This window comes from Tenrec ecaudatus, chromosome 4, assembly GCF_050624435.1.
Source record: "Tenrec ecaudatus isolate mTenEca1 chromosome 4, mTenEca1.hap1, whole genome shotgun sequence".
Lineage (NCBI taxonomy): Eukaryota > Metazoa > Chordata > Mammalia > Afrosoricida > Tenrecidae > Tenrec > Tenrec ecaudatus.
Genome location: NC_134533.1, coordinates 73,085,673 through 73,108,728, shown reverse-complemented (window position 1 = coordinate 73,108,728; position 23,056 = coordinate 73,085,673). Strand labels below are relative to the sequence as shown.

Below are 23,056 nucleotides of genomic sequence, written 5' to 3'. Positions count from 1 at the left end.
AAGATCTTTATGAGGAAGATTAGAAAATGTAACTGAGCCGTGTTAAAAAAAAGTATGTCAACAAAGAGACACCATGGTTCAAAGACAGTCAGATTCAGTATCATAAAGCTGCGAATCACGTAAACAAGATTCATTTAAATAAAACAAACAAACAAGAACCCCCTCCCCCAAATCCACAACCATTTGGAAGAAGACCGATGGCAGTGGGTAGTATGATACAGGGTTAGAGGCAGTTAAGTTAAAAGGCAGGTTATAATCTATAGAATTAGGTTGGATCTCTAGCCAATCTCTTTTGAGTGAGCAGTGGCCATTGAGTATAGATCATAAGGGTTTCAGTCGGACCAAGAAAGAAGCTGCCTGTGCTGAGCAGTTCCGAGACCACGAGAAACTCCTGACCAGGGAGCTCTCTGAGGACCTCACATGAGCCAACACCCTCCCCCCCACCTCCCCCACAGCCAATGTCCTGAATCCAGACGTTGCAAACTGTGAGAGAAGGCATTTCTGTATTTGGTAGTTTTGTCCCCTCAGGCTCCGTGCAGAAGGCTCGTCTGATTGCACGCGGCCCTGGTCCGAGGAGCCAGTGTTCCATGACTGTTATAAATGACTCCCATCACCCAAAGATGCGGCCCAGGAGCACTCTCAGGAGCTAGGATCAGTACTTTCCCATTTATTGGAGTGAAGTGAATCACCCAGCACCTTCTTTGCCTTGGATTCCCTGCCTGCTGATTTGTAAAAGGGTCACGTCCGTCCTGACAAAACCCCTTTAGACCAGTTTGCTCTCCTCACTCTACCACAGGCACTGATACCAAATAGAAGTGTCCCTGTGAGCTGCTCTCCGACGAGGTCCTGACCATCTACACGACCCGCTCCTTTCTTCCTTTCGTCACAGCCCCCGACCCGGATGCCTCCTCTAGGACCATGTCCTGCTCGTGGACTTTAGAGAAGGCCGGGGCTCCTTTCATGACTCCAGTGCTGTCATCCAGTCTCTGCCTTCACAAGGCACTCAAGGACTCCTCGCCTAGCCAACCCCCAAACACTCAACCACATGCCCACCTTCAAAGGTGCCTCCCCTGCCTTAGCCAACCTGGACCTGAGACCTGCCCTAGTATGCGGCTGCTTTTTCTTCCCTTCAAATGCCTTGCTGCACAAGAAACCCTGGGAGACCCATGTGGAGACAAGGGGAAACGTGGAATCAGGACAAGTTTCTTAGGGGAACAAGACCCAGCAACACATTTGCTACCAGAGATCGAGGTACTCACCACCTGACCATTAGCCCGTGCTCCAGGAAGTTTTTCAGGTTGGGAAGAGTTTGCCTCAAGTCTGGCGTTCCCAGGCCATGTTGGTATCTGAGCTGCAAAGGCAGAAAACACAGACATAAAAAGAAACTCTGGCGGAGTCGGAGGCACACTGCACTCAACAAGCTGTTTCTTGACCTTGCAGATCGGATGTGAACGCATGATCTCAGCATCATTGGCCACAATGGTGGGCTGCTAGTTTGAGTCAGGGGGCCTGGCAGGTACAAATAGTCAACTGCATACCGTGCAAATGGTGAGATACTCAAGATGACAAATGGCCATCAGTCTTAAGGCTTGAATGTGCCTGCATGTGAATGTAAAAGTAGCTAAGGCAACCTTTTGTTGTTGTTACACCTCATTGTGCATAATACTGGCCCCCACTGCGGTGTACAATTGAATGGGCAAACCCCCGTGTAGGGAGCCTGTCCTCTCTCCACAGATGATCTTGAATCAACTGCTTTATAAATAGTGCTACAATGACGTTTTTCCCCATGGAAAACAATCCATATTCTTTTTTAAAATAAAGCATTTTATTGTGAATTAGGTGAAAGTTTATAGGGCAGATCAGTTTTCCATTCAACAACTCGTACACATTTTGTTGCGCCTCAGTGACTGCAATCCCTGCGATGTAACTCTGCTTAACCCATTGCTTCTCGTTCAAAAGAAAACTTTCCACATGACACCATCAGCACAAGCTGTCTCTGGTCCGTGAGTGGTAAGGACTCCTTTCACGTTCCCCTGCGGGGGGTAGGGGGTGGTGTAACAGAGAGGAGAGGCCTTTCTCACAGACACTGAGCTTTACCGCCAGGTCCCCAGCCCGATAGGACCCTCTGAGCAGTCTGAGCACACACCTATTACTTAGGTGGATTGTCCCTTCCGCTGGGGACATTGGAGGCCAGAAAGGGGCAGTAAATTCTACAGGATCACATGGTTGGTTGGCAAAGATGCTATCAGCCAAGATCTCCTTTACAAAAACCATGGAAGTCCATCATCCATCTCAAAGTCTGAGGGAAAATTGCTAACAATATTGGAGGACACAGAGGGGACCTATTTTTTGTTGCTTTTTTTCAAAGCTAGCTTGGTGACCACAGTCACCTCCTGAGATTTACTGACCTTGAATTATAAGATATACCCCATATTAAATGACATCACTTCTTATATTAAAATAAAAAAGCATTTTTCCTTACACTGATAAAAGTAAAAAGGCCGATAGCCCAATATGACATTCCTGAATTCATTGTTTCAATAAAAAAGTAAAATTGTTTACACATGGGCATGGAAATTTCACCTGTGATTCATACTGAAAAATATAATATATATATATATATATATATATATATATATATATATATATATATATATATATATATATATATATATATATCTCCATACTGAAATAACACCAGGCTATGCGTCTCTGAACCAGTACACAGCCAATGGAAGGTGGGTGTGGAATTCTTCTGAGACCACAGTGAAAAGCTCCCTCCAAGTCTCATTTCAACCAAAATTGGCCAATGTGGGAACTTCACGCCTCCACCCAGGTCTTAACTCTTCATTTGCTGCATGGCACTGCCATTTTTATCATGGAATTTCAGGCGTTTGGAGCTTAAAGAGTCTTTGAAGAGCATCCTTTTCAATCTTTTTCTACCGACAAACGAAGAAACTAAGGCCAGTGTTTTCTTGCTCGAGGCGACAGAGTTAAGAAGGGACAAAATCAAGGCCAGAACCTCTTGGTAACAGCTCCAAATTCCTTCTCGATGTCACCATTTAAATTCTCAACACAGCTACAAAACCGCATACACCAAGACAACCCTGACCCATGCGACCAAGTCCATTCCGATTCATAGCACCCCTAGGCAGGGGCTTCCAAGGCTGTCCAGCTGCATAAAAGCAGACAGCCTTCTCGTTCTCCCGTGGGGTTAGTTAGCAACCCAATGCTTCCCCAACCGCATGTTCTCCTTAGAAACACAGCACAAGCTGTCTAAAATGTACAAACTCATGTTTCATTAAACAGTACATGTGCAAAGATAGTAACAACACACAGGAGCTCTTGGCTACACAGTGACAATTACTTTGAGCTGTTTCTTCTTACCTTTCTATTTGTAAATAGTAGGGTTATAGTAATAGTTCTTATTATTTTCCCTCCATTTTTAGACACTGTTTACTTTAGACACCATTTTGCTTTGGTTCATATCTGTGATAGGAAAGTTTATTGTGCCAACCTGGCCAATAGGAACATGTGGGATTAATCAGATCACAGTTTGATTGGAGGGCAGAGAGATAAATGGCTGGGCAAGCCCTGCCTCTCTCTTGCTTTCTGGTGATCCGACCAGCATGCGGCTGCTAGTTCTCTTTCTCACCTTGTGAGCTACACTACCGGTGGGACTGCCAATCCATGGATCATGTCACTAGAGCTCGAGGTTCCTGCGAGACCTGCTTCTGCTTCGCCATGCTGCTAGTGCATACACTGCTTGAGTTTGGGGCTAGCTGTCGGATCCTGTCGCCTTGCTGACTCCTGGTGACCTGCCCTGCTGTTTGCTGCCTGTGGCCAGACTGCCTGCATTACCCTACAGAAGACTAAGCTGTCTGCTTCCTTGACCTTAGACCTAGTGGCCCTCTTCAGTTGAAGGACTTCCAGTATATTAACTGTTCCACCAAAATGAGTTGAACTGAGTCCTCTGTACTGCTGTGTGGACTAATAAGCTGTTATATTCCTTCGTGCTATATATATCTATCCTCATATATATAAAATCATAAGTGTCCTGGTTTTGTTTCTCTAGAGCAGTGGTTCTCAACCTTCCTAATGCCGCGACCCTTAAATATAGTTTCTCATGTTGTGGTGACCCTCCAATCATAAAATTATTTTCGTTGCTACTTCGTAACTGTAATTTTGCTACTGTTATGAATCGGGTGACCCCTGTAAAAGGGTGATTTGACCCCAAAAGGGGTCACAACCCACAGGTTGAGAACCACTGCTCCAGAGAACCCTGTCTAACAGTATCATGAGAGATAAAAGACATTTGATCTCTTCTCCCATACACCCTCTACTGACTTAAAAAAAAAAAAAGGTAAGCTATGTGTGATTTGGATAAAGAACAGATCCGTTTTCCACTCAGCAACTCATATAAAGTTTGTTTCATGTCACAGAAGGTCACTTCACGGACCCCACTGCCGTCCCGTGTGTCCTTCTTTCTAGTTCTTCTGAACCTTACTCCTGGGAAAATGCTGCCCCCCCCCCAAATGGTTGATTATTCCAAGGCAGGGGTGGGGCACACACAACACCCAGGCCTTAAAATACCTCAGCGATATCAGCTCACATTCACATGCCTCACCAAAGATAGGCAATTCCAGCCATGAAGAGGGTGAGTGAGTGAAATATTTGACTGGTATGGCTCACAAACGAGATTATAAATTATCCAAATGCCCCTTGGTGGAAAAAAGCATCCCACCCAGGTTCTGAGGGTGGCACACCCGATTTTCTAGTGCTGCTCCCTTCACAAGAACTGAGCTTTGTGGACCTGAAGACTGACTGAGGACCGTGGTCTTAGGAGCTCCGTTGATCGCTATCTGACCGGAAGCCTGGTCTTCAACATTCTGAGGTCTCTTCCCCATTTTCCCTGCCCTCTCTCCAGCGCTTTCTAATGGGGTCCCTTTCCAAGCAGCCGGTAGCAGTAGTTGGGGCCCCCTGGTTCTTCTGTTCTTGGGGTTGTGTGGTCCATCAGTCCAGTGGAGTATTTCTTTTCATGTGTCCTCAGTTTCCTTCTCTCTTCTCCCCTCCAGGCAGGGAGAGACCAATAGCTGCACCTTAGCTGGTACTCATGAGCTCTTAAGACCCCAGTTAGTATCCACCAAATGTAGAGCATTGCCCCTATCAGCTATATATCATGCCAACTGACTTTGGTGTCTCTGAGATCATGGTCCTAAGCACCCAAGCCCAGCGCCCTATTCCCTCATGGTGTTTGGTTATCCAAGGACTTATCACTAATACGAAGACTCGCTTTCCCCCCAGCTCCCATCCTCTCAATATATTCAAGATCACATTTTATTAAATTGATATTTAGTGTTTACTTTATTGTATCTACAGAAACCATTGCTAATTACTAATATGCAGTGTACTACCCCTTTCCTGTACTTAGTTTAAGTAGTTTAAGGAGAACATCTAATAAGTTTCAAATGGAGCAGAGACAAATCATCCGGATGAAGAAGAACATTCACTTGAGGCCAGACGCGTCTGTGGATTCATCGGATGCTAGTTAAATAAGGCACGGAACAGCTCACAGCTGGGAAAACACAGCATGACTTAACAAGACTTAATAAAGTTTCTGAAAGCCCTGACACGCGGGTTTGTAATTCCAAGAGTGCTTAGCCTTTTGGAGTCTCCCAGGGTCCACGGAAATGTGAAAGAAAGCACCCTCGCTGTCTCGGAAGCCATGCTTCCTCGCCCCTCCAGAGAGCCCGCCAGGAAAGAGAGCTTTGCGATCCTGTTCCTGACGACGCCATGTGTATTAGGGCAGCAAGGGCCCCAATCTCAAACGCAGTTGAAGGAGAACATGTATGAAGTCTTACACGGGCCATAAACAAGACAATGCACATCACCCACATGAAGGAGGCCATTAGCATGAGGCCAAAATGGCATTCCTTGTACTTTAAATATTTTTAACGAATAACTGCCTTTTGTTCTTAAAGACTTTAAATGCACCCATTGCTCTATCCTTCCTAAATTCTCTGATAAAACATTAAAGTCCTGCCAATATAACTAAACACACGATGTAACCTATTAAGTCCATCTTCCTACTTGGAGATAGATATTTAAAAAAATCATTTTATTGAGGACTCGTACAACTCATCACAATCCATCAATTGTGTCAAGCACATTTGTTGCCATCATCATTCTCAAAACATTTTCTTTCTACTTGAGCTCTTGGTATCAGCTTCTCATCCCCCCCACCCCACCTCCATCCTCTCCACGAACCCTTGATAATTTATAAATTATTTTTTTCATGTCTGACTGATGTCTCCCTTTACCCACTTTTCTGTTGTCCATCCCCCTGGGAGGGGGTTATAGTTAGATCATTGTGATCGGTTCCCGCCCCCCCCTTCCCCTTCCCCTCCTGGTATGGCTACTTTCAATATTGGTCTTGGGGGTTTATCTGCCTTGATTACCTGTTTCCAGCTCTTATTTGTACCTGTGTACATCCTCTGGTCTAGCCAGATTTGTAAGGCAGAATTGGGATCATGATATTTGGGGCGTGGGGGAGATGAGGAAGCATTAAAAACTAGAGGAAATACTGCACCCTGACTAGATCATCTCCTCCCTGCGACCCTTCCATAAGGGGGTGTCCAGTTGCCTACAGATGGGTTTTAGGTTTCCACTCTGCACTCACCCTCATTTACAATGATCCCATCGACCTGATCCCATTGACACCTCGTGATCACACAGGCTGGTGTGCTTCTTCCATGTGGGCTTTGTTGCTTCTCAGCTAGATGGTCGCTTGCTTATTTTCAAGCCTTTAAGACCCTAGACACTATATCTTTTGATAGCTGGGCTCCATCAACTTTCTTCATCACATTTGCTTATGTACCTGCTTTGTCTTCAGCGACTGTGTTGGGAAGGGGTTCATCATGGAATGCCAGTTTAACAGAACAAAGTATTCTCGCATTGAGGGAGTACTTGAGTGGAGGCCCAATGGGTTTTGACCTCTTCTGATGAGGTCAGAAAGAAGCCCTGGTGGCATGTGGCATAGGGGTTACACGTTGGTTTGCTAACTACAAAGCCAGCAGTTTGAAACCACTAGCAGGAAAGATGAGGTTTTCTACTCCTGTACAGTATTCCTGTCTCAGAAACCTACAGGGGCAGCTCTACCCTGTCTTATGCGGTTGCTGTGAGCCAGAATCCACTTGGTGGCAATGAGTTTGGTTTTGAGTGACAAGGTCAGAAATCAAATTGGGCTAAGAGGGTATTCACCCTCCACTTTTCACTTGAGTGGGTTCGATGGAGGAGCCCACAGAAGCTTCCTTTCCGGGACACAGGAATGGAAGCAGCACGTAGACTTGTCTTAGGCAATATCCTAGCAGAGACATCGGACTCTTGATTGAAATGGAAATGCTTCAAGAAAGGAACAAATGGAGCCTTTAAAGTAATTTTTAAACATGCTAATGTCCTGGTAGTAGTAACACTGGGCAGGGAAAGAAGGACTAGCCGTGAGAGAAAAGGACAAAGATAAGGTGAGGGGAAAGTTCCTACCCGTCCTATGCACTGAGTGTCTCCGGGTCCTGGCCACTCAATAAGCAAAGACCTCCGGAATGGTCCCTAGGCTGGCTGGCTTGGACTGAGAATCCACTTGTCTTTGGAGCGACAGGCCAACTCTTACCATATTGCTGTCTGTAAACTTGAGCAAGTTATATAACCAGTGTGTATGCCATGTCTATAAAACAGGGCCAAGAATACGGTTTCTTAAGACAGTTGTAAGAGGCCAGTCAAACTTTCTTTTTTTCCGGGGAGACCAGCAGCTCCTGCAGCATGTCTTGTGGAGGGTGTTCATGGAAGCGGTTGAGGGCTGCTAAGCTCAGTGCGAGTTCCACCCTGCTCTCCTGGGCGGTGAGAACCGACTCCAGGCCGTATGGACTAGGAACGAGAAGACCCACAGACACGTCACGGGAAGGACAGGTTGAAAGGGGGCAGTCCTTTTCCAACTAAGAAATTCCACGTCATGTTCATCAACTCTGCGCTCAGCAGCCACCGTCTAGCACACTTTCCCAAAGCTACCACAGGGCTCCTTCTGCGCTCACTTCTGAATTGGGTCCGGGGAGGAGGGGGGGAATTGCCAAGAAACCCAGGCACATAAAACAGTGCTTGGGTCTGCCTCCCTGCCTCAAATTAGTCCCTGAAATAAACACCTTTTGTAACAACTTCCTGCAGCCCCACCACCCAAAGTTTAAGCAGTTTTAAAGTGGAATTTGGGTTCCAATTAACTTTATTCTGATTGGTGTAGGCCTCTGTGGGAGCCGTTAATTTTCACTCCACTCTGTGGCTGATGGGCAGCTACATCGAAAACGAACACACAGATGATTAAAATGACAAAGGAACAAGGAATAAATGCTGTCATCGGCTAGCAACAAACAAGTGAACCTGCATTCAAATCACCAGGGAGATCTGGCTCCAGAATTATTGGAACAAGTCCCCCCCCCCCCAAAAAAAAAAAAAGAACGAATGAAAACCAGAGGAAACAATGCATTTAGAGTACCACAACATCCCATTAACGATCTCTTTCCTCCGTTTTCCTCTCCCTGCTCCCTATCCTTGCAAAAGGATACAATTCCTAAAGCCCTCCCTTGGTGGCGCGCCCTTGCGGTGGGAGAAACTCCTTCAGACAGCTGGGTGCACGCTGCTCCGCTGAGTCGGAGGCCAGCGCAGAAATGAGCGCCGACTTGCTGTACTCCCCCAGCATCCTCCCCCTGAGTGCAGCGCTGATTTCAGGTTGCTTTTCCCACGCACGCGCTTCCAGGGCTCAGGAACCCCTGGGTCCTTTAGGCCTTGGCAGAGGAGCAGCGCGGCTTGGATGGCGCATGCGTGCGTGCACACACGCCTTCCCAAACTACATTCACGACGCACGGCCGCTTAGTTAGTTCCACATGGGCTCAAGCGGAGCTGCGTGCTCGCCGCCTGTGCGGGTGAGGGGTGTGCATTAAGGCAACCTCAGGAAAGGTTACTGAGAGCAACACTCTCGTGATGGGGTTTCCATGACTTCGACTACAAAGCGAACTAGTCTGGAGGAACTGGAAAAAACCAACCCGAGGCCCCACTAAATTAAAAACGCACATATGCACCAAGGACTTAACTTTCAAGTGTTGGCTTATATGGTAAAACCCTCTGTGGTCTAGTTCTCAATATTTCAACTCCTTTCAACTTTGGTTTCGCTTCCATGAAGGGCCCTCCACACTTTTTAAAAGGGGAAAACGCCGGGTCAAGAATGCGATCTGCCTTCCTAGAAGAGAAGGCGGCGCTTTCCAATATGTGGAAAAGCCACTTGCACACATTTAATATGAGCCATGGCTTGGTGTCTCAGTGAGTCACCGCAATATACTCTCTGAAGGAGAAGTATAAAAACTCACTTATGCGTCTCTGGTTGCAGGAACAACCTAAGTGCTTTTCCATCCCCGTGTAGAAACCATGCCAGTCTTTTCTAAAATAGATATGTTATAATGTACAGACTGGGCAGAGCTGGGCCTGCCACTCTGAGCTCTACAGGCTGGGTCAAGTCTACAAGCTCTAGAGGCCAAGAAATGAGAGGGACGGTCCTCGGCTTTCCCTCGCAGCCACAGGATCACCTTCTAGGGAATCCAGAGCTTGGGACTGGAGCTATGGGGCGCCCAACAGGAAAGAAAGACACGAGCTCCCGTGACCTACCGGGGCTTAAACACGATCGGTCTGGGGCCACAATCGAAGCTTGCTACGTTCGAACACCACAGGCTGTTTTCTTTGCTGCCTTCTTGCATTTGAGGCACCGGCTACGTGTGAGCCAAACTTCTCATAAAATCTGTCATATTAGGAACACTTCCATGAAAATGGCCCTTTGCTGCAGACTTTTACGTTGGCTAGAAAACAACTAGAAGCGCTATTAAACGGAGCCAAACTCCGGAGCCAACCCCATCTGTAAGTGTGGTCTCCATCACTGCCAGTCCTGCCAGGTGCTGAGGAGAGTCAGTCAGTAAGACATCCTGCAAACGGAGGAGCAAAGCGGAGCTGCAAGGCTGTCAGGGAATTCCCCTTGCCAGTTCCTGCAATCAGCTTTCAGTCATGATCATCCGAGAATGGCCATGCTCTCTGGAAGCTAATGATTACCTGAACAGCAAAAGTACGTCAGGACCTGTCAGTGTCAGGTCCACCTTCACACTCTGCCTGCTAGTCCTGTGCTTCCTGACCTACCTCAAACCACCTTTGATGCAGCTGGCATTTCTGATTCCTCATGGAGCTAGACCTCACTCCCTAACCTGCTTAAACTCAGCAATTCTGCTTCTAGATGTACCCGAGGTTTGGTTGATGAGCTCTTGCAGGGTCAAGAACTATACCCTTAAATCAAGAGGCTCACAGTCTTGATAAGGCAGGGACAGCTGTTGGTTTTTTTTTCTCCCTAAAACACTGCATAAATAGGATCACATGTGTATAATGGAGGTCTTCAAAAAGCTTATGAAAAAATTCTATTTTCCCAACAAATGATCCTTGAAGTAACTACAAGCTTTTCTTTCTTGTTGTGTTTTGTTCTGTTTTTTTTGGTCATTAGTTTGTTGTTGTTTTGTTGTATATTGTTGCTTGTTTTTGCTCTGTCTTGTTTTTGTGCATGCTATTATCTCTGCAGGTCTGTCTAAATAAGATAGGCTGGATAAACAATCTGGAGGAGAAAACAATGGGACCAACAGTTCCAGGGGGACATGGGAGAGGGGCGGAAAGGAAGTGGTGTTAACAAACCCAGGGACAAGGGAACAACAAGTGATCCAAAATGGTGGTGAGGAGGGTGTGGGAGGCCTGATAGGGCATGATCAAGGGTAATGTAAGCAAGAGGAATTACTGAAACCCTGGTGGGGACTAAACATGATAGTGGGACAGGAGGAAAGTCAAGGGAAATAGAGGAAAGAGCTGGGAGGCAAAGGGCATTTATAGAGTCTAGATAAAGACGTACATATGCAAATATATTTATGTATGAGGATGGGGAAATATTTATAGGTTTAGTATTAAGGTAGCAGAAGGACATTGGGCCTCCACTCAAGTACTCCCTCAATGCAAGAATACTTCCTTCTATTAAATTGGCATTCTATGATGCTCACCTTTCCCACAAAATCGCTGAAGACAAAGCGGGTGAATAAGCAAATGTGGTGAACAAAGCTGATGGTGCCCAGATATCAAAAGATATAGCGCCTGGGGTCTTAAAAGCTTGAAGGTGAACAAGTGGCCATCTAGCTCAGAAGCAACAAAGTCCACATGGAAGAAGCACACCAGCCTGCGTGATCACGAGGTGCCAAAGGGATCCATTATCAGGCATCAAAGAACAAAAAATCATATAATTGTGTGTTCACCTCCATGATATGATCGCTGAAGACAAATGGGTGAATAAGCAAATGTGGGGAAGAAAGCTGATGATGCCCGGCCATCAAAAAATATAGCATCTGTGTTCTTAAAGGGTTGAAAGTAAACAAGTGGCCATCTAGCTCAGAAGCAACAAAGCCCACATGGAAGAAGCACACCAGCCTGTGCGATCACAAGGTGTCCAAGGGATTAGGTACCAGGCATCATCCGAACAAAAAATCTTACCATAGTGAATGAGGAGGGGAGTACGGAGTGGAGACCCAAAGCCCATTTGTTGGCCACTGGAGATCCCCTTACAGAAGGGTCTCAGGAAGGAGATGAGCCAGTCAGGGTGCGATACAAATACAACTTTCTTCTAGTTCCTAAATGCTTCCAACCCCCCTCCTCCCACTATCATGATCTCAATTCCACCTTGCAAGTCTGGCTAGACCAGAGGATGTACACTGGTACAGATAGGAACTGCAAACACAGGGAATCCAGTGCGGATGATCCCTTCAGGACCAGTGGTGTGATTGGCGATACTGGGAGGGTAGAGGGAGGGTGGGCTGGAAAGGGGGAACCGATTACAAGGATCTACATGTGACCTCCTCCCTGGGGGACAGACAACCGAAATGTAGGTGAGGGGAGATGTCGGACAGGGAAAGATATGACAAAATAATAATTTATAAATCATCAAGGGTTTATGAGGGAGGGGGAGCAGGGAGGGCGGGGAAAAATCAGGAACTGATGCCAGCATCTTAGGTGGAGAGCAAATGTTTGGAGAATGATGAGGGCAATGAATTTACACATGTGCTTTACACAACTGATGTGTGCATGGATTGTGATAAGAGTTGTATAAGCCCCTAATAAAATGATTAAAAGAAAAAAATGTATTTTCTTCTCATCCATTTAGCACAAACTCTTTCCATTTTCCCACAATGCTTTGTAGACCATTGGTTCCCAAGTTTATTTGCCCTGTCGTGCAGTGCCCTCCCCCCGCCCCAGCATTTCAGGAAACAAACATTACTCAGTGGCCCTTTGGCAGCTAACAGCTCTGTGGTACAGCCCGCAATCCAGGATAAAGTGTCGGCATCTGCTTTTGCAGGCCCCCTGGATCATTCTAGCACCTCTTCCCCCACCGCCCCCCCCACCCGGGTGGTACTGCCCATCTTGGGAATGTGGTGCCTGACTTATTTTATAACTAATGAAAGGAGCTCTAGTTGTGCTGTGGGTAAGGTGTTGGGCTGACAACCCAAAGGTCAGCAGTTCAAACCTACTAGGTGCTCTGTCAGAGACAGATGAGGCTGCCTGCCCCTTTACAGATTTACAGTCTCAGAAACCGATTTGATGGCAGTAGGTTTGGTTTAGTAACTAATAATACTGAGTATCTTTTCCCATGCCAGTTTGCCATCTGTCGCTCTTCTTCTGGATTTCCAAAAATCGCCATGAGCTACCTAATGTTTGCTAACAAATATCGAACACCTCAACTTTTCAACTTCTGATTAGTCCTAATACTTTCAAATCAATAACCCTCTAATCAATGTCATTCTGTTTGATCTAGTTAGAGTAAGTTCTGATTATTGCAACAATACACTACGACATTCAATAAGGAGCTCTGAGAGCTCCTAAGTGTGGGAAAGAAATAAATGAAAATTCAATTTATAAGTGCAGGGGTTCTTCCAAGTAAACCTAACTATTAGCGTTTTGTTAGAATGGCAAATGCACTTAGATTCATCACCACAAATTTAACTCTAGAAGGAACACAGAAACCCACTCCAGCAGTTCCACAGCAATGTGTGCTGCTCACAGTTTTCTGACCGTGGTCACTGGTACCAATTACCTAACTCAATACTTATGGAGAAAGTTTGTGTGTATGTGTGTGTGTCTTAGGTACATGTAATGGTGATGGGGGAGAACTGTATATAGCACAAGTCTAATACTTTAACACTTGGCAAGAGCCACGTGGCACTTTTTCACAGTCCAAAACTACCTTAGCAATGACTTAGCAAATTAAATTGGTTAGCCAAAGGTGGGTGTCATCTCATTCCTCATGCGACTCGTTTTCAGGAAGGACTCATCCAGTCTTTTCATCAGGGAAACGCTGCTTCTCTTGATACTAAGCAGCTGACAATAGATAGTCTCAACTTAGCCTTGCTCAGCTGTGCTACACACAGTCAGTCTTTGCAAACCTTTGCTTGTAATGAGTCCCTACAGCCTCTTGCTCATTCTTGAAGTCTCTGAACTCCTTCCAGTTTCCCTTCAGGAATCTGGTAATGAGGTGCCCTAAATGGAATGCAGTTTTTCAGAATGTTCATTTCTCAACAATGATTATATTTTCTCTTAAAATATTAATTTTACTCTAGTATCTACTTTGTGTCTTTTCAAGGTTTTGGGGTTGTGTGTGTGATTTCCTCTGACATCACTTGCACTGTAACAGAGCCCAAGGCCGCATATCCACTGTTTAGTCTCTCGGGTTGATCATAAATAAATGTAGTTTCCAAAAGAAAAGACTGAGCCGTGAGCTGTCCTGTCAGTGCACCCCATTCCTCGAGTTGTCCTGATGCGCTTGCCATTTTGTGTGGGTTAATGTCAGTCATCCCTGCACCTCAAGACTCATTTAAGTAAAACCAATTAGTTCATGAGGGCGATAGTGAGCGCCTGGTCCTCGTGGGGAGGCGTGAAAGGTGAGGCGGTACCGTCCCGAGTGCTGCCCTGACGGAAGCGGCCTCTGACGAGGAAAGCACAGCTCTCTGCGGCTCCTCCTGTGCCCGGTGGGACAGAGGGCTGAATGTTAACAGGCCTCGTGACCTTCACACCTGATGTTACTCCTCTAATTATGCCACTAAATGGCCAACAGCGAGTATCTGGACAGCCCCGTCTAATCGGACCAGCTCTTAAAAAGCAGCATTTTCTCTCGGGAGAGACCCAAAATGTGAGCAGACTCATGGGATGTCACTGGTCTGGAGACACAGTGAGGTGCCCTGGAGAAGCGGGGAGTGCCCCCCAGCAGACAGCAGGTCAGTGAGCACCTCAGACCCACAGCTTCAAGGAGCTACATCCTGCTGACAAGCTGAGGGAACTTGGAAGAGAATTCTTTCCCAGACTGGCATCTGGATTTCAGCCCTAGCCCACCCAGTCGCCTGACCAAAAGAACTGTGAGATAATCAACTGGTGTTTTTAGTTGCAAAGTTTGTTAAGAAGCAAAAGAAAACTCATATGATGGGAAAAATTACTTCTGCCTTTTACTTGGAGGAGTGAGGGGCGACTTCTTGGGGGGTCCTTTATGGACAGCTAGTAGGTAAATGTAGGGAGACGGCTTTATTTCTGGAAACTTAAATCAGTCTTCTGATAAACATTTTCATGTATCTACTGTCGATCAGGGACAGAGGGGTTAGCCTTGAACTAGAACACAGAGGCTTTTAGCTAGCAAATACTATATTGACAATTAGACACGTGTGAGAACATACTTTTGCTAGTGGCTAATTTAAGTGCCCAGGGAGAGAAGGGCGACGAGACACTGAAGAATCGCCCCAAACCTCATGTGCTTTTGCTCTCCAGAGATGACGTTTCTCTGAAATCTTCTGGAAGATCCTGGTGGGGCAAGAGCCAAATTTGGATGTTCAAGTTTATACAAAACAGACTTCTCAACCAGAAAACACATGAATAACTGGTCCAGAAAATAAGAAAAACTTCAGCAACCGAAGCAAAGTACAGTATGAAGGGGCCTTGCTTATTGACCTGGGAACGCATAGCACAATGCAAATAGCAACCGGTCTCCAAGCACAATGGTCTGACACGGGCAATCCCCGCAACAAAAGAATGTGCGCTACCAATCGACTAGCATTAGGAAACAAGAAGAGCTATACAGACTGGGAAACAAGTGGCAAAATGACCATTTTTGGTGAATGGGGTTATTCAGCTAGATATTATGTCATGAGTCTGAAAACTGCAAACCATACACAGTGCTTTTCAGCAATGTGAGAGATGTTCGACTACCTCCACACTCTTAATTGCTTCCAATGAGAAGATGGTGGGGTTTTAAGCTGTTGTCTCTTTATGTACTAGGTCGCTTTCTCTGCCAGCTTCACAGACTTAGTCTCTTTCCTCCTTTTTTTCCAGTGATTCGACTATGATGTGCCTTTGTATTTAACCTGGATGGGTTTTGCTGAGCTTCTTGGATCCGCACAACTAAGTATTTTTTCTTTCCCATTGAACCAAAACTAATATTTGGCTTATCCATAATATAGATTACACAAAGAAGGCGTTCAGTGCTCCATCCGTGCCACCTTGGCTATAAACTGTAATAGTCATGCAGGCCCGGGGACCTCAGCAAACCTTCTGGACCGCAGCGTCTCCATCTGTTGGGCAAAGGTAGTCCTATCTCCAGTGTCTTACAAACTTTCCCCTTTTCGTTCTGTTCAAGATTTAAGTGGGTTTTGTGAACTTTCCGGGAAAATGTCTCCATGTGTTACAATGGATTGAAACCTGAAGAAAGGGTTTTTTTAATTTTGACAAATGAGGAGGTTATTGCAGGGAATAGGAAGGATTTGGGAATGACCTCTCAGACTGAGGTGGAAAAGTATATCTGGACCAAAGAATCAAAGTTTGAGGCTTACTTAAGGAACAGGAAGTGGCTCTAGTTACTCAAAACGTAGAGCACATGAGCAGGCGAAGGGAAGCCTTCCCCGAGAAGTGAGGCTGAGAAGGGTTAGCAGTCGTTAACGGGTTACAGAGAGAGCTCGTGCGATCAGCTATTGCAGTCCCCTCGGAGACACACACAACACCTGGGCTCGGTGAAGAATCCAGAATCTCTCTGCACTCTGTTGGAGGCCCTGGGTAGACTGGGAGACAGGTGTGGACTAGAACTCAAAATCATGCACGGGCCCAGCTTCCCGCCAGTTGGACAGAGAGTGGTGGGACTCCAGGCTGCGGCCCCTGCAACTGAATGCGTGCCCGCATTCCAGTGATCAACCACTGAAGTTGCAGCATTTGCTCAAGGCGCGTGCTGAGGTTGCAGGAGGGAGGACTGGGAATGGGATGTGCAGGGAGGAAGCGAGTTAAGTGCTGGCACATTGAGGGCTTGCACTGGAGAAGTTGAACCAAAATGTGCAAGAATTGTTAAATATGAACCGATGATGGACTCTGCAAACGTTCCCAACAACACGTTAAACTATAAATACCAGAGGCAGAGAACCCCTGCTCTGTTGAAGCTGACTTGCCGCGGCTTTTCACCATCACACAAGCTGCCAAAGATCAGAATTTGCTAAGGAAGTTATTGATAAAACTTGAAAAATGCATGTCAAATGGATAATTATTCTGACAAGTTAAAACCATATGTAAAGAATCGGTCCAAGAGAAGGAGACGACGATTTTCATACTTGAAAGGCTGTCAGGGGAAGGAGTAAAATTAAGCCTTGACGAGCTAATGGGCTAAACGAACGCAAAGAGGCAGAAATCAGCGAGGGGGTTTAAGTCTGCATGCGAAGACCACATTTAACCACCGGGCACTTCAAAAGTAGAGCAGAGAGCCCGGGGATGACGTGTTTCGTCAACAAGGACGCCGTAAGATAATTCTCTCTCCCTCGATGGAGCTGTTACTATCACTCTGTCTGGAAGTCCACTGGCACCTCTTATGTTGCAGGCCCATTCAGAGATCTGGGTCTTATTTTGGATATATATGTTCTAGTATTTTAGTTTTCTTTTAAAAAATTATCTGGGAAGACAGGGGAGGGAGGGGAGAAAAAAAGAGGAGCTGATACCAAAGGCTCAAGTAGAAAGAAAATGTTTTGAAAGTGATGAAAGCAACATATATAAAAATGTGCTTGATATAAATGATGTATGGATTGTTATAAGAGCTGTAAGAGCCCCCAATAAAATGATTTATAAAGAAAATACTCTTTCTTTGCTGAGATCGCCTGTCTTTGTAATCATTTAAATGATTCAGCAATGAAAAATCGTATATACTCGAGTATAAGCCGAGGTCCCTAATTATTACCTGGGAAACCAGAAAAACTGATTGACTCGAGTTTAAGCCTAGGGTGGGAAATGCAGGATGTGAATTAACACAGAGACCAGAGGGGAGAGACGGAGCGCAGCCACAGACACATCCTTACCAGTTCAGCTGCCGCCGTAAGTGAATCACTCCAGGTGCTTCTGCGAATTGGAGCCGTCCACGTCCTAGGACGGCTCTGACTGGTTAGATGTGAGTAAACACAAAGCCCTGCAGTGTCAGTGGGACTTTGAATGAACAGCGGAGGAACGGCAGTCACCCGCGAGATGTTAGACCTCACTGGGGTACCACTGACCGTGTATAAGCCGAACCCCAGTTTTTCAGCACGTTTTTTGTACTGAAAAACTTGGCTAATACACGAGTATATACGGTAATTCAAGGAAATTTCACAGAACCCAATGACTTAAGTTTTAGACCGGAAGGAGCCAATGTATGTCCAGCACAATGGAGAGAAATAAACCTATACCAAGGTCCTCAGTGAGACACTGCAGAACACTGGGAACAAGAGCAGTTTACACACGTCTCCAAAGGGAAAATGCAAAGCAAAATAAATGGGAAAACCAACAGGTCACATTAAAAAGTAAAAGAAAACAAAGGCCTTTGGACTTCCAAATAGGAACCTGGAAGCTAGCCAGCAATGGTCTCGAGGTTATTGGATTGGGGGGGCGGGGGGGGGGGGTAAGCTTAATAATTAAATGACAGTATGTCAACTTCTGAAAGAGAATCTTTAGTACATTAAAGGCTAATTTTATAAACTATGAATAATAAAATGAGAAATAATACAATTCCTAGCATGAAGTTGTCATGTTTATTTTAAGCGTTTAATTGTGAGGTGGGTGAAAGTTTACAGAACTGGTTTTCCACGTACGAATTCATCTACATTTTGGTTTGTGACACTGAGTGCAATCCCCACTGTGTAAGAGCTTTCTTCCCACCTCTTCCCTGTCTTTATCATTCCCAGTCACCCTTTCCCCTGGTCTTTCCTGCGCGTCACCCCGAGTGATGCTGCCCTTTGAACTGCATGTGCTTGCTTGTTCTGAGGAGGGGGTGCCTCCCTGGTGTAACTGTTCAACTGGCAGGCCCGTCTCTTGTTGGGCACAAGACTGAAGGGCGTCTGGCAGCCACGGTCTTGGAGTCCCATCAGACCAGCAAGCCTGGTCTTTTCTGTGATTTGGGCTTTTATTCCACCTTCTCTACTGGTCTATCTAGGGCCTCCCATTGTCATCACTTAGAGGGCGGTCAGCTGTGGTGGAGAGCTGGATCTAGGAAACAGGAATTTCAACACTCCAGAAGTGATGAGAATGCCTGCGATCATGAGGAAAGGTCGAGAGAGCAACGTTTGTAAGACCCAGGCCCTCCTGACCAAAGTAGGATGCAGAACCCGGTCTTTGTGGACTGTGTTCTACAAATTGATTCTGAAGCCCCTCAAGACTATAGTCCTGAGCCCCTAGGCCCAGCAGCTCCTTTCCTTCAGGTGTCTGGTGATAGCTCAGAAATACTCATAACTGTTCTGTAGTCACAGACAGATTTGTAGCACATATAAATATGAAAAGGCTATAAATGTCTGTGTGAAAATGGAATGAAAAAGGAATTTTCTCAATTGTTTTTGAAGCCCCTCTTGTATATACCATATGTACTGGTGCATAAGCCGAGTTTTCCCGCACATTTTTAATGCAGTTTTGTGGTAAAATTAGGTGCCTTGGCTGGTATTCGGGTTGGCTTATACTCGAGGATATACGGTATGTAGAAAATAACACCTGACAAGTCTATGTATACATGGCTGTTGGTGATCAAAGTTCTATAGGTGAATGGCTGAGCCCTAGTGGTACAGTGCTAAGCGCTTGGGTGCTAACCACAAGGTTGGCAGTTTGAACCCACCAGCTGCTCTGTGGGCGCAAGATGTTCCTGCTTCTGCACAAAGGACAGCCGTGGAAACTCCATGGGGCAGCCGGGCGTGCCCTGTCCTACAGGGCTGTGAGGAGTCAGTGGGCTTGACAGCCATGCGAAGGATGTACACCATCAGGACAGGGTGTGTCAACTGAGGAAGATGAAGACTTGGGTCCATCCGGGAAAACGGAATTTCCACACAAGAGGGGTGACGGGAACCCCTGTGATTCTGGCACAGGCGCAGAGAGCACTCTGCAGATTGGAGCAGGTCAGAAGACACCAGGACGGAATTCTTTCAAAGATTAAAGTGACTGCATACTCCATATGGAATCAGTACTTGATGTGTCTCAACCTCCTGAGAGGAGATACACGTAACAGACAAGAGCCTGAGGCTGAATTAGTTATAAGCACACTGAAACCTAATCAAAGGAAGAAAACAAAAACACCCAAGCAATCATAAACCCAATCAACCTGTGGGTCACGACCCTTTTGGGGGTCGAATAACCTTTTCACAGGGGTCGCTGGATTCATCACAGTAGCACAATGACAGTGATGAAGTAGCAATGGAAACAATGTGATGGTTGGGGGGTCACCACAACATGAGGAGCTGTATTCAAGGGTGGCGGCGTGAGGAAGGTGGAGACCCGCTGTCCCGTAGGGTTTCTGGGAGTCACAGTCCTTCTCTGCGCCCCTATTCTAATTTAAGTTAGGACTTAAATTAACATCTAGGTTCATCCCCCACGCAGATAAGCCATCGTACTCTGTCCCTAATATATTTTGCGTTCTCCCACGGAAGGCTGATGGGCTTGACCTCTCGCCGTCTATTACCAGCGGAGTGCTTTCCTGACTGGCGGCGTGGGCTCCTCGCGTGTGGCAGAGTGACCAGGGGTTAAATTCTCATCTCCCGTGGGAGGGAGCAGGAGCCATGTTATCAGGCTACTTAGTGATTTGAAGGTAAACACTAAGACAACTGACATCCCCCCTCCCGCTGGAATAAATGGTTGAGTGGTTGCCTTTGGGGAATGAAAAATGCAACTTTTCTACAATAAGCCTTAAGGAACGATGTGGCTCTTTAAGAGCATGAGTAATTTCTATAACACTGAAAATACACCGGTGCTCACAGGGCAGGATACTCAGGATGCATTCTCTCAAGAGGATTGGTGGTGGGGGGGGAACCTCAAGGATTTAAAGGAAAACTAAAGAAAACACCAGGAACACTTGAAAACACTCATCAGCTCCCCGATTCGAAGACAGGGCAGCATTCAAAGCAGGACGAAGAGTTCGCGAGGCAAGCACGCTAGCGCACCGCACGTAGAAGGTTCTCTTGATCCCACCCCATTTCTCAGAGCCCCTGCACACGTGCAAGCCAAGCACAGCGGTAAGGAGGGACAGTAATTTCCTCTGGCCAAACGTGCACTTCTCCCCTCCGTGCACACGGTGAGCCACCGAGTGCTCAGCTCGAGCAGGAAGGCCCCCACGCACAGCCTTCCCCGAGTCCGTGCTGTGACCCTCGAGGCACTGTGCCAGGGGCTGAGAAATGAGTAAACTGTGGTTGAGGGGCTTGCACGTCAGTCAGCGAGACGCGTACAAAAACACGGTGATTACAAGACTGATGTGTGTGCTTATTTAACAAAAGTGCTGCGGGAGGACAGAAGTTAAGTGATCACTCCGACAGGGACAGACAGAGAGCCACCACTGAAGGAAGAGCAGATGGCTGCGCTGGACAACGGACAAGAGACCGGTAAATGCTTAACCAGCTGGCTGAAAGTGGATGGGTCTCTCAAGCACCCCCCCACAAAAAATAACCCAGCACAACAACTCACTGTTTCCGAGATAATTACAATTCATAGTGAGCCTATAGGACACCTGAGAACTGCCCCTGTGCATTTCTGAGACTTGTCCCTCTTTCAGAAAGTTCTTTTCTCCCCAGGAGCAGCTGATGATTTCGAACTGCTGACCTGTGGTTAGCAGCCCAACGTATAAACCACTATACCACCAGGGCCCCACCTCGAGCAAAGCGCGTGCAAAAGCAAAGGCAGACGGCAGTTTGCATTGTGTGTAGGTAGGAAGTGCAAGAGGTGAGGCTGGAAACAGCCAGCCAGATCACATCAAATCTTTTTCTGTGCTCATGGGTTTGGTTTTGTTTTCCGTGTGTGTACGTGCGTGTGCGTGGTGATGAACCTGAAAGTGCCTGGCCATCTGCTTCCTAAAGGCCACATCTTTGAAACCTTACGAGAGCGTGTCCACCCTGAAACACACAGTGACCATGAACTAGAACAGACTGAACAGCAATGGTGAGAAGGAGCCCCTGGGAAACTGAGGAACGCATTTAAAGCAGGAAGTTGCCATGGACAAATCTGCAAGGCTCCCCCCACCCCACCCTACTGGATTGTTCTCATGATAAAATTATTTACTTGAATGCCAGTGGCCAAGCAGTGACTCTAGCTTGGAAGCAAGGTCACAAAGCCCGTCCATGTGAAGTCACAGGCACAGCACAGCGATGTGACTGATGTCGTTTCCAGCCTACAGACGTTCAGAGGCTACAGTCCAGGACAGCCGAGGCCCGCGGTCGTGGCTGTGGGTAAGTCACTAATCCTTCTCCTCAGCTCTAAGAAGGGGACAGAGGGTTTGCAGTCCACCTCACAGATCACATACAATAGGGCGCAGAACATTTCTTAGAGTCACTCATTCTGGGCCAGTCGCGTAATTGTGGTCTCAGACCCCTCGTTTGTAAAGGGTGCTTCAGAGGTGCGGAGGTGACCCTTGTGAAGTGGACGCACTCCAGGATCATCACCTGTGGTGGTGGCCTCGCCGTCTGCCCTGGCACACGGGACAGCGATCGGCCAGTGACCGCCCGGTCAGTGACGCTGTCGGGAAACAGTCACTGAGGATATGAAGGGCACAGCGAGGCGCCAGCAGGATCCCGAGGGCCGGGGTGTGGGGGAGCAAAACCGGACCAAGTTTAGAAAATCCTTTTGCTCCTGCCAAGTCAACTTTGTAAGCTTTGTGAGGTTCCAGGTTTCGCTAGACTCTCATGCCGGAACCAAGCACGGATCTGTTTGGACTTTCGCACCAGCATTCCTGCGCACCCCCGCCCCACTCACTCCCACACGTAAGTGCGTGCGCGTGCAGAAACATGAAGGCTCACGAAGGAAAAATACATCTCTCACACTTGAAAATGAAGGCATTGCAGAGGCAGCAAATCTCTGAGGGAGGTCGATTATACAAGCCAATAATTCATGCTAGGACTTCAGAGAATGCTGGACACCAGGAAAGGAACCCAAATAAGTCCAATGCCATCAAGAAAAAGGTGCGGCCAGCCCGGGCTGGGCTGCGATTCCTTGCTATAAACAGCAAAGGCCAGGATTCAGACGGCTAGCCAAGCATGCACTGCAACAATGAAAACAAAGCCCCCTATAATAGCGGCAGCTCGAGCCACAACCTTGGGGATGGGAAATGACGCCTTTTGTCGTAGCTACACAATCGCGTGGGTTTTTGCTTTATTGGAAAAATGAAGTGCAGATCCTTTCTCAACTAGCAATTTGTCTGTCGAGGTTTTGTGGAGTCTGTTGTGGTTAAGATAAAATATGCTCATTCATATTAAATCACTTATGACCTTGGGAAAATATTACTTTGTATTAACTGACTCTTGGAACACTTTAATTTTATGAAACATACATTTTAGTTTTAGACTGTACAAAAGTAAACAAAATACTCCTAGTCTACTACATCACATTAACAACCCATCAAAGATATGGGAACACGGAGGAAAAATTACGCCAGTTCACCATCTAATTAGTTTCA

General features: G+C 46.6%; 1 protein-coding gene across 4 annotated transcripts in view; it reads right to left on the bottom strand.

The window, feature by feature from the left end:
- UVRAG (UV radiation resistance associated) overlaps positions 1-23,056 on the bottom strand; it is a 276,222-nt gene that overhangs the window by 22,908 nt on the left and 230,258 nt on the right. For 3 of the 4 annotated variants that reach the window (XM_075546293.1, XM_075546292.1, XM_075546294.1), the window contains one exon: positions 1,260-1,351. The exons of the other annotated variant lie outside the window; for it this stretch is intronic. In XM_075546293.1, the coding sequence (XP_075402408.1) occupies positions 1,260-1,351 (92 nt within the window). The remainder of the gene's footprint in view (positions 1-1,259; positions 1,352-23,056) is intronic. 4 annotated transcript variants of the gene reach the window in all.